Below are 15134 nucleotides of genomic sequence, written 5' to 3'. Positions count from 1 at the left end.
AATATGAACGTTTTGATACCATAATGTCAAATCAGAAATATTTTGACAAAAATATTGTATATTTTTTAAAACTCTCCACCACTGTAACCTGTTTTAAAGCCCAGTAGAATCAGGCAATGCAGGGTACAAATTGGCCAAACAAATGTAACTATTTCTCTTATTTTACAAAGGCAGAATAGTTTTGCCAATATAAGCTGCTGAAGATAGTAACTGGTAAACAAATATTTATTGCTATTTTCATTGTTACACTTAATGTGTTGTAAAATCTTTCCATGGTACATATACAGATTTAATAAATAAATAAAAGATTAAATAAATAAATAGCTCTTCCAATCAAATGGTTTTGGGACAAAGAAAATTATACTTTTGGAGAACACTTGGTTGGAGAAGGCTGCTCTAAGATGACATTTCTGGCTTACAGCTTAAATTGATTGATAGGTAGATAGTTTTCAAAGAAGACTATTATTATTTCTTGTATTTGATTTACAATTGTTTTAGCATCCAGCATGATAAAACAAACCAAGAACATTTCTCATTCTGCCATTACAGGTATGATTCATTTTTCATCTCTTAATGTTTATTTTTAAACATTGATTTGCGGTTTTTCATTTTTAATTCATTATTAGCAACCTAGAGTCACAGTAGCAAGATAGGTGGGCATATAAATAGGATAGATGATGATAGATGGATAGATATAGATAGACCTAATGAGAGAGAATCCTTTCATCTGTATATATCTACCATGGTAACAGAATAGATACTACAAAGAAGATGGGACGTTGTGTGTATGGGAAATCTCCCAGTGCTTCCTAGGACAGTTTGTGTGCAGACTATTTCTCCTATACTGAAGGCATCCACAGGATCCAGCACTTTCATCAAAATGGCAAACGTGGGAGTTGTACCACAGCAATGCAAGCTCTGCTCCTTTCATACATGCATGTAATGTCACAACACATAACATACAAAAATTATGTATTATGTCAGGGTAGAACTTACATCTCTAGCTATATTATGGTGACAGGAATGAAAGGAGGTGCTTGGTTTCCATGGGGGGGGGCACTCCAAGACAATGGGAGCAAAGATATGGGATTGCTACCACTTCATCACCTTGCAAGGATATCATATTCTCACAACCATCCTAATTCTAAGAGTTCTTGCAAAGGATACCTCTTTGCCTCTCCTGATGCAGGCCTCCACAAATGTAATGTATCAAACTGAATGTAAGCCATTTGTCATGTGTATTGGTCCAGTAAAGCCTAAAGTAAATTCCATGATTTTGCTCTATTCAGGGGAGAATGGAGATACCAGGAAGATCTTGACTTGGTGTGAGGGATTATATTGTACACATCAAAACCAAAACAAATTGCCAGTGCTTCTCTCAGCTTAGAAATAAAATGGATGGAAACTACAGTAACAGCTTGAAAATATTGCATTAATACATGTTTAATAATATATTTAAGATAATTTTCTTTACAAAGTATGTAAATATGAACATTAAGTGCTAGTTTTGAAATTAACCAATACAGTACAAGATAATGTTTCCTCTTGATCTTGCCCAATTTCACTTGTAACTCCTAGCTAGGAAATTATTGGAGATCTCTTTGTTAATACATAAAAGTTCTTCTGGAGGAGGGCACTATGCCTCATTATGTAAAGGAGGTAATTATTAGACCTCTACTTAAGGATACCTTTTTCTCCAGAAATTTCATATAGCACAGAATTTAGCATCACACTGGCCCCTGGAAAGAGCGTATTATGCTTGTGTTAAAAGCATTACAAAGGCTGCCAGTTTACTTCTAGTTTTGGTACAAAATGCTAGATATTACCTTTAAAAGCCCACATGGCCTGAGTCCAAACAACCTACCTCATTGATTGATATAATCTCATCGCTCACTGAAATCTATAGTTGCTGAAGGCTCATCCTGAGGTGACTTGGAGTCAAGCTTTTTCTATCATTATCTGGAAAGTATTCCCTAATGAGCTGAGAAGACTGACTATTTGTTGCTTTTGAAAAGTCCTTTAAAACCAGATACTTTTGAAGAGGCTTTTTGGTTATTTAAATTCTGGTTTCCATTTTTAAACATTAGTGTTATTATTGCAGAGCATCAAAAGGCTTCAGGAGCCAACAGTATGAAAAGTATAATAAATAACTAATGCAACAAGGAAATAAAACGCAGCCAAGACTTCAGAAAGAATAAAGCGATTAATGGCTACTGATTGTACAGTATGTCTATAGATTACCTCCAATATCAGAGGCAGGATGTTTCTGAAAATCCAGCTCCTGGGTAATGTGAAAACTAGCTAGCTAGTTGCTGTAGAAACAGAATGCTGAGCCAGATGAACCCCTTATCTGTTCTGACAACAGGCATTGTTTGTATTCTTTTCTTTTGTCATTGTTTGGGCTTCTAGCTGAGCAAAATTTATGATTCTAAAATGATTGCTTTCCTCTCTTCACTATATACACACATGAACCTTTTTTCTTTTCCTCTCTTTTGTGGATGTGCACGTGCATGGACATACAGTCTCATGCATATTCTGTTAAATGGCCATCTTTTAGAGCTGGCATGCCTAACCCTGTGGATCAGAAAATATTTTCTGGCACTATGGTTTACTTGCTTGAACAATTTTCATTTGGAAACATTGTGACCCATTTGCACACACATAAAAAGAATTGTGTATAATTACTGTAATATCTTTTTGGCATCCTAGAAAGAAGAGACAACTCATAAAGACTTTAAATGATTACAGGTAGTCCTTGCTTAATGAACATTCCTTTAACAATGGTTCAAAGTCATGAACAGCCTCAGAAAAAGTGTTTTACGACCTGTACTCACACAACCATCTCAAACTGTCACACCACCCCTTGCAGTCATGTGATTGAGATTTGCAACCTTTTTTACAATGGTCATTAAGCAAATCGTGTGGTCATTAAGTGAATTCTGGCAAAAAGTCCATTAGAGATGGATTTGCTTAACGACCATGTGATCAACTTAAAGATCATCGTAAAAATGGTCGCAAAATTGGGTCTGGTCGCGTGGTGACTCACTTCACCACCTCACTTAACAACCAATTTTCTGGTCCCTATTGTGGTTGTTAAGTGAGGACCACCTGTATAAAGAATGGTAACAGGTGATACCAAGATAGGAACCAGAATAAAGAGTGTCCAACATTAGTGAGCCCAGAAGAACTGATTATTTTAAGACAGGAGCATGCTTCTTAAATGATTGCACAGGAATTTTGACTTTTACAAGTCCCTGTGATGTAACCAGAATAAATAGTGATATTGTAGGCAACAAAAGGAGGAATTCCCTGAACTCTGCCTATGCCTTCTCTAACCCTTGCAGTGGCACTGGAACACTACTATTAATTTGCTCTCCATGGAACAGTGCCCTCGAGGCGGATGTCATTAATTACTTTATTTCAGCTTTTGTACATTTATACTCATCTCTTCTTTTAGCATTGGAATAGTTCCAGACAACAGCCAAGATTTTTCATTGTTGGGAAAAGGAATGTTGTAAATGAAGGTATTTACAAGTTTATTCATCTGCCTACCTGGTGGGCAGCAACAAACAAGCAACAGTGCAGAGCTGCAGCAGATACCGAGATGCTGTCCTTACCCACTGTTGAATATGTGCTCTGAAAATGAATTGTTGTTGTTCAGTCGTTAAGTCATGTCTGACTCTTCATGACCCCATGAACCATATCACACCAGGCCTTCCTGTCCTTCACTGCCTCCCTGAGTTTGCTCAGTTTCATGCTCATTGCTTCAGTGATGCTATCTAACCATTTCATCCTCTGCCGTCCCCTTCTTCTTTTGCCTTCCATCTTTCCCAGCATCAGGGTCTTTTCCAAGGAGTTCTCTCTTTGCATTAGGTGACCAAAGTATCTGAGCTTGAGCTCTGAAAATGAATACATGAAACAAAATCAGGGTTGGCCAGCATATTTCCTCCCCTATTGCCCAAGAATCCCCCTTTCTGAGCTAAAGGACGTGATGGCTGTGTCCTCATTGTCCTGGTGAATTTCAAAACACACTCCGTCATGTTTTCATAGCAACTACGGGTCTATCTTAAATAGCCTCTCACATCAATCATTCATCAAGATATCTGGGATTGTTTTTTCTGTATCTAGTGAGGTGATGATGACATGGATATGGAAGAACTTCCTCCAGTTCCATTGTCTTTAATTAATTACTAATTTATGGCATTTAGATTGATTGAGTCTAAAGTAGGGAACCATTTCAAGAAGCAATCCAAATATCTTTTTGATAGCTCTTAGAATTTTCTTGTTATCATGGCAGGCCATTCTGTCAATGCCTTGGAAAGTTCTAGAAAAGGAAAAAAGCCTAGGCAATTGACATGATTGCTCCTGAATGCCCTCCCCAAACAGTAAGGTTTGCTGTTTTTCCTTTTCCAGTAAGTTTTGCTGAGTTTCCTGCTTTTTAAGATAATGGCAATGAAATGATTGAAGTGATAGATACATTGACATTAAAATAAAATTCAAAATAAATCCATTGGAGAGGTGAGATCTACCACATGTCTGCTTGATCATTGTCTTATGAAGCCTGTGAAATCGGGGGTGGTGGTGGCTGAATAAGTAACAGGGGCAACAGTGAATGCTTCTTTGAAACAAAGTGTGAATCTATGCATAGAATCATAGAGGTAAAAGATCTGTTTAGTCCACTTCCCTGCTTCCTGTGGGATCCAAATGAGAGCATTTCCAACAGATACCTCGCCTCCATTTAAACACCTCTGGATATTGGGTTTCACTGTGTAATGTTTTAACATTCTATTGGAATGTTCCTTCTTGTAACTTAAATCAATCTTTCCATCTCCTGCCTTCTGAATCTCATGATATTGGATAATTTCTACCAGGATGGTCACAGCAGGCAAAGCTATTTCTATTTAGGAAGGAATTTAGCATTTGCTGCTAAAATAGATTGTAATCTGATAAGTATTATCTATTTCCATTTCTTATCAATGTTTAAATTTTATGTTTACATTCCAATATTATTTTATCTGCATTTTGTTGTTAGCAATTTTTGTGTTATTTTCAGTGGAAAGGTGGAATATACATCTTATAAATTAATAGGCTGCGATCCTTATAAAAGCTCCACTGCCCTCTAATATATGGAATGGCACTTGTTCCTATGGTGGATGACCTCTGTCAGGACCTGGATATGGGCAGTGAATCTCTCCTGGTCTTATTTGCCGTCTCAGCAATGTTTAATAGCATAGACCATGCTCCCTTCTTGGACCACTTGCAGGGGCTGAGGATAGGAGGCATGGTTTTACAGTAGTTCAGCTTTTCCTAAGTAGGCAATTCCATTTGGTAGTAGTGGGAAAGGAAATACTGGTCCTCTATATTTTTACTTTCCTTGAATCCAAGGCCATTATTCCCCTTTGTATTTTCATTAAATTCCTACTGTCAAATCTCTTGGACTGAGCGAGAGAGAGACATGCTGGTGGCTCTAGGTACCTGACAAACTTTCATGATTATAACAATTATTAAAACTTGACTAAAAATTCTTTTAAAAATCCTAAATAAATGTTTCAGCTATAACAAGGAGGGGCCAGATCCAGCTTTACCAGCAAGTTCTTCCATCAGCAAGCAGCAATATTTTGCAAAATGTAGAAAGAGAAGGGGAATTTTGCATTATAAACATACTCAGGAGTTGCTCACAACCCTCTCTGTTTCTGCTTTTAGTCTTTTCTTTTTAAACAGGCCTTTTCAGATTTTATTTTGTTTTGTTTTCTGTTTTTTAGGCAAGGAGGCAGAACATAAACCACCAAGTAAGTTTCTAAACTCTGCAGCTATTAAAAAAAATACAGGCACAGTGATCATGGTTAGGATTTGGTGAAATTCTCCAGTGGGTTTTTACTGACAGTGGCAAACGTTTCTCCTCTGCCTATCTCCCAATCCAGCTGTGGGCTTTGGGAATCCTCCAGATCAGATCTGGGGGTTCCACAAGGAGGTACAGTGAGGGAAAATTCCATTCACATATAGATGGATGTTACTTGTATGTTGCTTGTTGAAATGTGGCTATGATCATACTTCTCTTATACGGAATGGTCATAGTAACTTTAGTACTATATATGAATGTCACACCAGTTCCTAGACTAGGGAAGAATGTCCTATTAGGAATGATAGTATGAGTTTTCTGAGCAATAGAGACAAAGTGAATGTATGATTTGCCCCTAGCATGGTCTATCCTGATTGCTGATCTATGAATAAATTACTTACTGCGAAGTACATTATTAATCCTGTTTTAGTGACCTTGCAAATCTTACCTAGAAATGTCATGATATTTTGGAAGAAGCAGCCTCTCATAGAGAGGGCACTGACCAGAATTCTAATAGAACTAGACTGGCACAACTGGAAAACCAAAGTTTTTTCACCTCCTTCATTTCATGGAGCTCCTTAGGGTGGAGTGGAATAAGGTCAACAAAGTGCCTAACAGAAGTGCCCTTCAGGTGACTGGGGAACTCCCCAGGCATTCAGGAAATCTGCTGGATCCATCAGACATCTGGGGTAAAGCATCTTAATAGGTTCCTCCCTGAAGAGGTTGGTGGCCCTAGACAGGCCCATTGTCATGAGGAAGTGATTGGTTCCTGAAATCTGCTCCAAGGTGATGTCTAGATCTAGAGAGTGACCAGTCACATGCATTGGGCAGTGATTACCTGGAAGAAGCTACTATGAACTCCTGAGTTGCCTCTGATCCCAAAGAGGGGAGGTTGAAATCACCCAGTACTAACAGTCTGGGTGAATCACAACCAACCCTACAATGAGATTGAGCAACTTGGTGAGAGATGCTGCCATGCAGCTGGGGGGATGGTACAATAGTAGCATCCCCAACTTGTCTCTTTTGCAAAGCATCATATGCAAGGTCTCACATCTGGCCACCTATGGAAAAGAGCTCCTTGCAACAGCTAAGGTCTTCCAATAAACAGTTGCCATACCTACCTCCCCTGCCCTGGGATTAGGAGTGAGGCAAAACACAAAACCAGGCTGGACAGATCTCCCTGAGGTGGAAATGTAAGCCCCACTCTTTCATCCAGCCAGTCACAGTAATGCATGCCTGGTCTGTCTTCTCATCCACAATTAAATCATGAACAAGGGTAGTTTTATTACAGACAGACTAGAATTCAAGAATGTGCATGGAATTCATATTCACCTGAGCCTAGAGCACCCAGCAATCCAGTTTCCTGGTTCTCAAGTTGAGACTGGGGGTGGAGGATGGGGGAGGGGGATGCTATAGGAATTGGAATCAGGTTTCCAATCTCCCTTCCCCTGGAATGGCCTGCCCCTGGCTCCCATCATATTTCCTCTTCCTGCTACTGTATGTAAAGCAGCTGCTGGATTGTATCCAAGCTGCCTTGTCAATGACATCCTCAGCTGTGCAAGAAAGCTGAGCCTGCAGTTTCCATAATGCAGATCCTTCAATCAACCGGCAATTTCATTAGAAAGGAAAAAAAAAAAAGTAACTTAGTGGAGTGAGGAATCTGCTTTCTTCATGTCAACTATAACAATGTGACTTTCACTTGTAAGACTAAGTTTCAAGAAATAATGCTGAGCCTTGAAACACGAGGCACTTACCTTATGCCATTTATTTAGAGGGGGGAAACAACGAACATGTTTCTTTCTTTGAAATGGATAGTTCATTTAGAAGAGACCGCAGTTATAATATTAGCAGTTTTATGGTTCATTTTTGTGAATAAAATTCAAGTGCAGGGAGCTGCTCTGGATCAGGGTTATTGCCTCTGGTTGGATTAAAGCCATCCCACAGATTAGAATTTCCTGAAACTTGTTTTTAGAGAGCTACCTACAATTTACATTTAAACCTCCTGTCATGTGGTAACTATATTGTGGATCATCCATCTAGGATGGTCCTCAGTGTATGAGGCTATGAAGGTTTTCCTTGCTAAGTCCCCTGTCAGATCCTAATGCCTGACCTGTTATGGAGTCTTTAATTGAAAAAAAGCATTTGAGTGAGCATATTTGCTATAGAGAAATATGTAACTAGGCTACCATGCACAGGGTATAAGGCTGTGGATATGAAAAAAAAATGGAAGGGTTTGGACCAAAATAGAAGACATTTTGGAGATCTGTAATTTCTCTCTGCTGAGATTAAAAAAACACAGTCATGGGGGTGGGAATTACTGGAACAATGTCATTGGGAAAGTATATCATTTTCCTATGATTTTTCCCAATGTAACTGGATTCCCAGATTGCAATTAAGAATACTGTGAGCATTTAGAGGTGTAGTGGGAAGCTGATTATGGCAGGTCAGAAAGAAGGGATCTTTTCCAAGGCTCTTAAAACTAAGCTATTTTTAGTCTCTCTAATAATCTGGTCTCAAATTCTGCAGGACTTTATATGTAATAAATGACATTTTGCAATGGGCCCAAAATGACCAGTGACCACCAAAGCTGTTTTAACAGGGAATTCATGTGCTCCCTATAAACAGCTCCAGTGAATATTCTGGCTGCAGCATAATGTACCAGATGAAATTTCTAAATATTTTTTTTCAAAAGCTGTATCATATTTAATGTATAATGTAATTAAAACATCTTGTATGTAAAATGTCTTTCGATTAAAAACATTTACACCATGTGCACAATTATTAGGCAAGTGAGTATTTTGACCATATCATTTTTATGCATATTTTCCACCTCCAAGCTGCATAAACCTGAATGCTTATTGGATATAAGCATTTCAGGTGATGTGTATTTGTGTAATGAGGGAGGGTGTGGCCTAAGGAGATCAACACCCTATATCAAGGTGTGCATAATTATTAGGCAGCTTCTTTTCCTCAGGCAAAATGGGCCAAAAAAGAGATGTAAGTGACTCTGAAAAGTCAAAAATTGTAAAAAGTCTTTCAGAGGGATGCAGCACTCTTGAAATTGCTAAGATATTGGGGCGTGACCACAGAACCATCAAATGTTTTGTTGCAAATAGTCAACAGGGTCACAAGAAATGTGTTGAGAAAAAAAGATGCAAATTAACTGCCAAAGATTTGAGAAGAATCAAACGTGAAGCTATCAGGAACCCATTACCCTCCAGTGCTGTCATATTCCAGAACTGCAACCTACCTGGAGTGCCCAGAAGTACAAGGTGTTCAGTGCTCAGAGACATGGCCAAGGTAAGGAAGGCTGAAACTCGACCACCACTGAACAAGACACATAAGTTGAAACAGCAAGACTGGGCCAAGAAATATCTGAAGACAGATTTTTCAAAGGTTTTATGGACTGGTGAGATGAGAGTGACTCTTGACGGACCAGCTGGATGGGCCCGTGGCTGGATCAGTAACGGGCACAGAGCTCCACTTCAACTCAGACGCCAGCAAGGTGGAGGTGGGGTACTGGTATGGGCTGGTATTATTACAGATGAGCTAGTTGGACCTTTTCGGGTTGAAGATGGACTCAAAATCAACTCCCAAACCTATTGCCAGTTTTTAGAAGACACTTTCTTCAAGCAGTGGTACACGAAAAAGTCTGCATCTTTCAAGAAGACCATGCTGTTTATGCAGGACAATGCTCCATCACATGCATCAAAGTACTCCACTGCATGGCTAACCAGTAAAGGCCTCAAAGATGAAAGAATAATGACATGGCCCCCTTCCTCACCTGGCCTAAACTCTATTGAGAACTTGTGGGCCCTTCCCAAACAGGAGATTTACGGTGAAGGAAAACAGTACACCTCTCTGAACAGTGTCTGGGAGGCTCTGGTTGCTGCTGCACAAAAAGTTGATCGTCAACAGATCAAGAAACTGACAGACTCCATGAATGGAAGGTTTATGACTGTGATTGCAAAGAAGGGTGGCTATATTGGTCACTGATTTTTTGTTTGAAATGTCAGAAATGTTTATTTGTAAATTTTGAGTTGTTTGTTTATTATTCTCACTTTAACAGATGAAAATAAACGAGTGAGATGGGGGAATTTTCGTTCTTCATTTAGTTGCATAAGAATTCTGCACACTAATAGTTGCCCAATAATTGTGCACACATTGATATGCTCCTAAGAAAGCCAAAACCTCACTTTTACTTTCTTAAATATTCAGGTTTGAGGTTTATTAACATTTTGGATTGACCGAGAGCACTGTAGTTGTTCAATAATGAAATTCATCCTCAAAAATACAACTTGCCTAATAATTTTGCATGCAGTCTATTTGCCTTTCCAAATTGGGAGCTAGGATGGTTCTCTAGAATCAAATGATTAAAACCTGCTTTCAGTAACTTGCCCTTTACATTATGGATATCAGTGTCAAATTTAATCTCAAGGAATATGGTTTTTGTTCTACTACCTTCATTACATACATTTGGGTTTTCTATATCATTGCCTTGGTAATGGGTAGGCAACCTATGGAACTTTAAAGCTTAAATGAACATTTATACCAAAGCAAAGCAAAGCAAAAGCATTATATCGTAAAATCCCTGTTGATCAAGCCCAAATTCATACCACTTAGACATTTAGACAGCTTAGAAACACTCATAAACATATTCGCATTTTAATTGACAAATATTAGTACAGTACAAAACTTTGGAGAGACCATGCTCCTTTCATGTATGAATTATATGTAGGAGATATTATGAAGTTACCAAGAGTAACGACTTACCATTGCATGTTCCCAACCAATTGCTAACACACCCATTCCAGAACTCTATTGGTATGTAGCTTATCTTCTTAGAGAAAGCCTATGCATGACCACACATGTAGACTCACTATTTACTGATGGTCTATGCTAATCTGAGGGTATCAGAGGGCAGGGCTAATACTGTAGCCTTCTCTGAGTAATTCTGAAATGGCTCACTCATATGTGAAAAGGATTTAAATGTTAAAAGCAGGGGCTATTAATACAATAGCAAAGCAATGTTGAGTTTATGTTGTATTGCTCCCACCTTTTAGAACAAGAAGTTCTTGGGCATGAAAAAGGAGTTCATCAAGCAAAACCAGGTATTTATTTTAATATTCACACTACACACAACCACTTGGCAAAGTAGTAGACACAGTTGCCAAACTGAGCAGAATAATAAGGCCCTGGGCATCTGGAATTATTGCTATTCTACACATATTGTATGCCATAAAATAAAATAAAATAAAATAATTCAAGCTTACTTGTGAATAAGGGCAGAATGGCATTTCCCTATTATTTAAGCCAAGAGCAAACCCAAGGACTGCATCCCAACATTACCTTTTTCTCCTTTTTCTCCATTGTAGTAGGGTTTTTAATTTCTTGCCAAGTCCAAAGAAATTATAAGATGTGCCATGTTATATTTATACTTGCTGGCCTGCTTTGCATGGGAATGTTTTTTTCTAAACCTGCAATTTAAATAGCCTTGTTAACCTGCTTGCTAATAATGTCCTTGCTACTATTCCATCTTTTTCTAAAGAGGTGGTATGCGCTTTAACATATTTTTATTTGAATTAATAGAATTTCCTAACTACTGTTAGCCAAATAGTTTAAATAATGCATTGGACCATTAAATGTGATTTATGCAGCAAATACTTTTTATGTTTATATTTTATCATCATTTTTGGAAAACAGTAAAAAATGTCAATAGTTCACATATAAAGAACTAGAGCTGTGTAACACTGTCCTTCTTAAACTATATTTCATAAAATACCAGTGTTCCCTTCAGGGATGTCTGCAAGGAGAAGGTCTAAAGTCCGGATGGTGACTACATCTATGTGATCAAAGCCTGCCTGTTTTTTACATGTGACTTGATACACATAAAAAGGGGTGGAGCTTTGATCACATGGTTGGTTTTTTTGATCTCCCTCCCTGCAGATACCCTTGGTTCTGTCAACAACTTGCAGGTGCTCCGCATGAATGTGCCTGATCCCAAACATTGAGCCTGAAGTCCCATACTTTAGACTTGGCATTCAGCATTCCCGGGTACAGCTCAGCTACTTGTGCTGCTGAGTGTAGTGGATTTCTTTCTGAAAAGGTGCAAAAGCAAACACAGAGCCGGTGGGTAACTCATTAAAGCAGCCATGTTTATTTCCAGGATTGTGCAGCTGCTTTGATGAGTTTCTGAATGTTTATTTATTTATTTATTTATTAAATTTAAATTTTACTTATTTATTAAGTTTATCTAGCTGCCATCTCACAGATGTGACTCTGGGCAGTGCACATAATTAAAATAACAGAACCAAACAATCAAAACAATTAAAAACAAAAACATTAAAATACAATTAAAACATTTAAAACTATAATAACATTAAAAAACGGGAGAGTTTTTTCTGAAACTTACAAACAGTATAACCATTTAGCAGGCTCCATACTTCCATGGGATCCCCAGGCCCAATGGCAGAACCAGCTTTTAAGGGCCTTCTGAAAGGCCAGTAAAGTTGGGGCCAATCTCATCTTGGGACAGAATGATATTCCAAAGGGTGGGCGCCACAGTAGAAAATGCTCCCCTCATGTGTCCCGCCAGACAAAGCTCCCCAGTAGATGGGACCCGCAACATGCCTCTCTTCCCAGACCTGATAGGATAGGTAGATGTAACTGGGGAGAGGCAGTCTCTCAAATGAAGTTTCCTGCAGAACTGTCAGAAACTCACATGTGTTGCACTCCAACACACTATGAAACACTTTTTCAGAAGCATTACATAGTGCTAGTATTAACTCTGACAGTAAGCCTCTTAATAACACAAAAACCAGTGGTTTTGCCACTCAGTGGTACAATCTGGAGGTGTTCTGGTGACCACAAAAAGTTGTTGATGGCTTTGGTCCAGATTATAAACTAACCCTTGTTGTAGCCCAATTTACTTCACAATCTTGTTTGGAGAATAAAATGAAAAACATGTGAATTTCCTCAGATAAGAGATATTTAAATGCAATAACACAATCTATAGCAGATTGTCACATTTAGAACTCTTTCATTCAGTGCCAGTAATGAAAATCTTTGTAATACATATCATGTTTTATTGCCATAGAGAGCATAATATTAAGTAATATAGTAAGAATTAGTTATACTGCAAAGTAAATGTAATTAAAAGAGGCTTTGGATAGATGATGTTAGAGAATACGAGCTGCAGCTGTTCTCAGGAGGCACCTCTTTTTATGATTCATGCAACCTATCCATGTGCAAAGAAGCAGTGTGTTCCCTATAGTGAATTACCGTGCTCAAGTTGCAGTTTGCCACAAAAAAGTATTTAAATATAAAGAATAATTGGTAAAAATTACTGTGGCTCTCAAATCCTTGCTAGTATTTCTGTGCCATTACAATATAGCCAACAGATGACAGAAGTTCTTCTGCATATTGTTTAGAGCAGGGTTCTCCAGAGCGGTCAGTATTGACCCCCAAGGGTCAATGGGACTATCCATTGTTGTTGTTCATAGTACTATTAGTTAAAGTAATATTTATTAAATTATTTTCATATAATAAATGTTTGGGGGTTGATGAACAATCTGAAACTTCATAAAGGGGTTGATGAGCTGAAGTGTTTGGGGAGCCCTGTTTAGAGGCTTTAACAGTTGCATAACATTCTTTAAGTCCTACAATCCCCTCCCCGTTTCTGTACTGCATCTCTTCCATGATCACAAAATGAACTCTTTCTGTTCACCTATGATCACATTATCCCTGAACTTGAATACAGATTTGGCAATGTGTTATGATAACACGACTTTCTCCCACAGAATTTAGTCTTGGTGTCAAGAAAGTTCTTGCCCCAAATTTCATATTTTATTCTTACTTATTTTGGAAAAAGATTGTGGAATTTTACACTTCTGTGATAATTAATATATAATTAATATTATAATATGGTGCAAATAGCTCACTTAAATTTGTGTCCATAGGAGAAATTATTTCAAGCACAGAGGACAATTGCACAAGTGTACAGATTGCTACTCTTGAGAAAATGTCTTTCTAGACTGATTATTGTGTTATCAGTTATCTCCCATCTAGTGGGTAACTGAAGAACTCATAGGAACCCAAATGTATTAAATTAGCTAAATTTGAATAATCTATATATTATTTTATTTAATTTAGGGGAGGTAAATATAGTAACATTAAGGAAACCCTAAATTATCTACATCTGCATCTATCGATAATAATAGGAATAAACAAAAGTAATTGGCATTGTAGTTTAAAAGTCATTTTCTATTTCTATCTTTCTTTCATTACCTATCTATTTCTATAGATCTCTAATTAATTGCTTGTGGCAGGAGTTTATCCAATATATTCAGTTTTTCCATCAAAATAGATCAGAGTTCCTTAATGGGCACCCTCCAGCTGCTACTGTTATCCTGAACCAATGTGTCCACTGATCTTCTGTCTGATGGATTGTCGGAAGTATAATCCAACATATCTGAAAGACATTTTTTCAGGAAGGCTATTCTAGATCTGGAATAATAGGTCTAGACTAGCCTTTTTATCTTACAGGGCTATAAAATAAAATGACAAAAATCTAATTCATAATATCTACAATCTGCCAGAAATTCCTGTCAACTTCTACATATCTAAAAAGTTTTGATTTTCACAACACTTACATTTTCTCAAACATACTGTGTGCTAGATTATGGTAATTCAAAATGAAGGGTTTGCTTTTACAAATGAAATGTTTCTACATTAACAGAACAAAAGTGCCTTTCTTTACGAATTGATATGTGTAACATGCACTGTATTAATATATGTAACATACACTGAAAACAGGCCCAAACTCTCAAGGTATACAGATTTATATAGATGTACTCTTATTTTTCTCCTTATTTTTCTCCTCCTTTCTCTATCTATCCCCATCCCACCCAATAGAAAGACCAGAAAAACCATCAGCTGAAATCAGAGTAGCAGGTAAACATTATATAGCATATGTAAATAGCAAAAATATTCAGCCACAAGAATCATGCATCTTGATGGAGCTTAATGTACCCAGAACTTCAACTCCTATAAACTAATGTATCTACTGAACACCATGAAAACTAATTACATTTGTCCTATTAAAAGATCTGCTTCAAAGTGTCAAGTGCTATTCTACAATTCTATTTTTATCACTTACTTTGTCTTCAAGGTAGCTGCAAGCTTTAATCACTTACTTGGAAGAATCTGGCTGTTAGTGTTTGGGAGGGTAATGTACCATGTGGGGAGATTATGCCAGGCTGCTCACAGCTGAACAGATAGAGACTGAAGTTGCATT

General features: G+C 37.7%; 1 protein-coding gene across 38 annotated transcripts in view; it reads left to right on the top strand.

Annotated features, from left to right (window-relative positions):
• Window positions 1-15134, top strand: part of TRDN (triadin) — a 241826-nt gene that overhangs the window by 209284 nt on the left and 17408 nt on the right. For 37 of the 38 annotated variants that reach the window (XM_088140165.1, XM_088140069.1, XM_088140090.1 and 34 more), the window contains 4 exons: window positions 499-549; window positions 5763-5789; window positions 10903-10950; window positions 14753-14791. In XM_088140165.1, coding sequence (XP_087996291.1) covers window positions 499-549; window positions 5763-5789; window positions 10903-10950; window positions 14753-14791 — 165 coding nt within the window. The remainder of the gene's footprint in view (window positions 1-498; window positions 550-5762; window positions 5790-10902; window positions 10951-14752; window positions 14792-15134) is intronic. The other variant, XM_088140112.1, reaches the window with a different exon arrangement.

Source organism: Python bivittatus, unplaced genomic scaffold, assembly GCF_059951505.1.
Source record: "Python bivittatus isolate LINGU-HERP-01145 unplaced genomic scaffold, Pbiv_v1 ctg000020_np1212, whole genome shotgun sequence".
Lineage (NCBI taxonomy): Eukaryota > Metazoa > Chordata > Lepidosauria > Squamata > Pythonidae > Python > Python bivittatus.
This window is presented reverse-complemented; position numbering and strand designations above follow the sequence as displayed.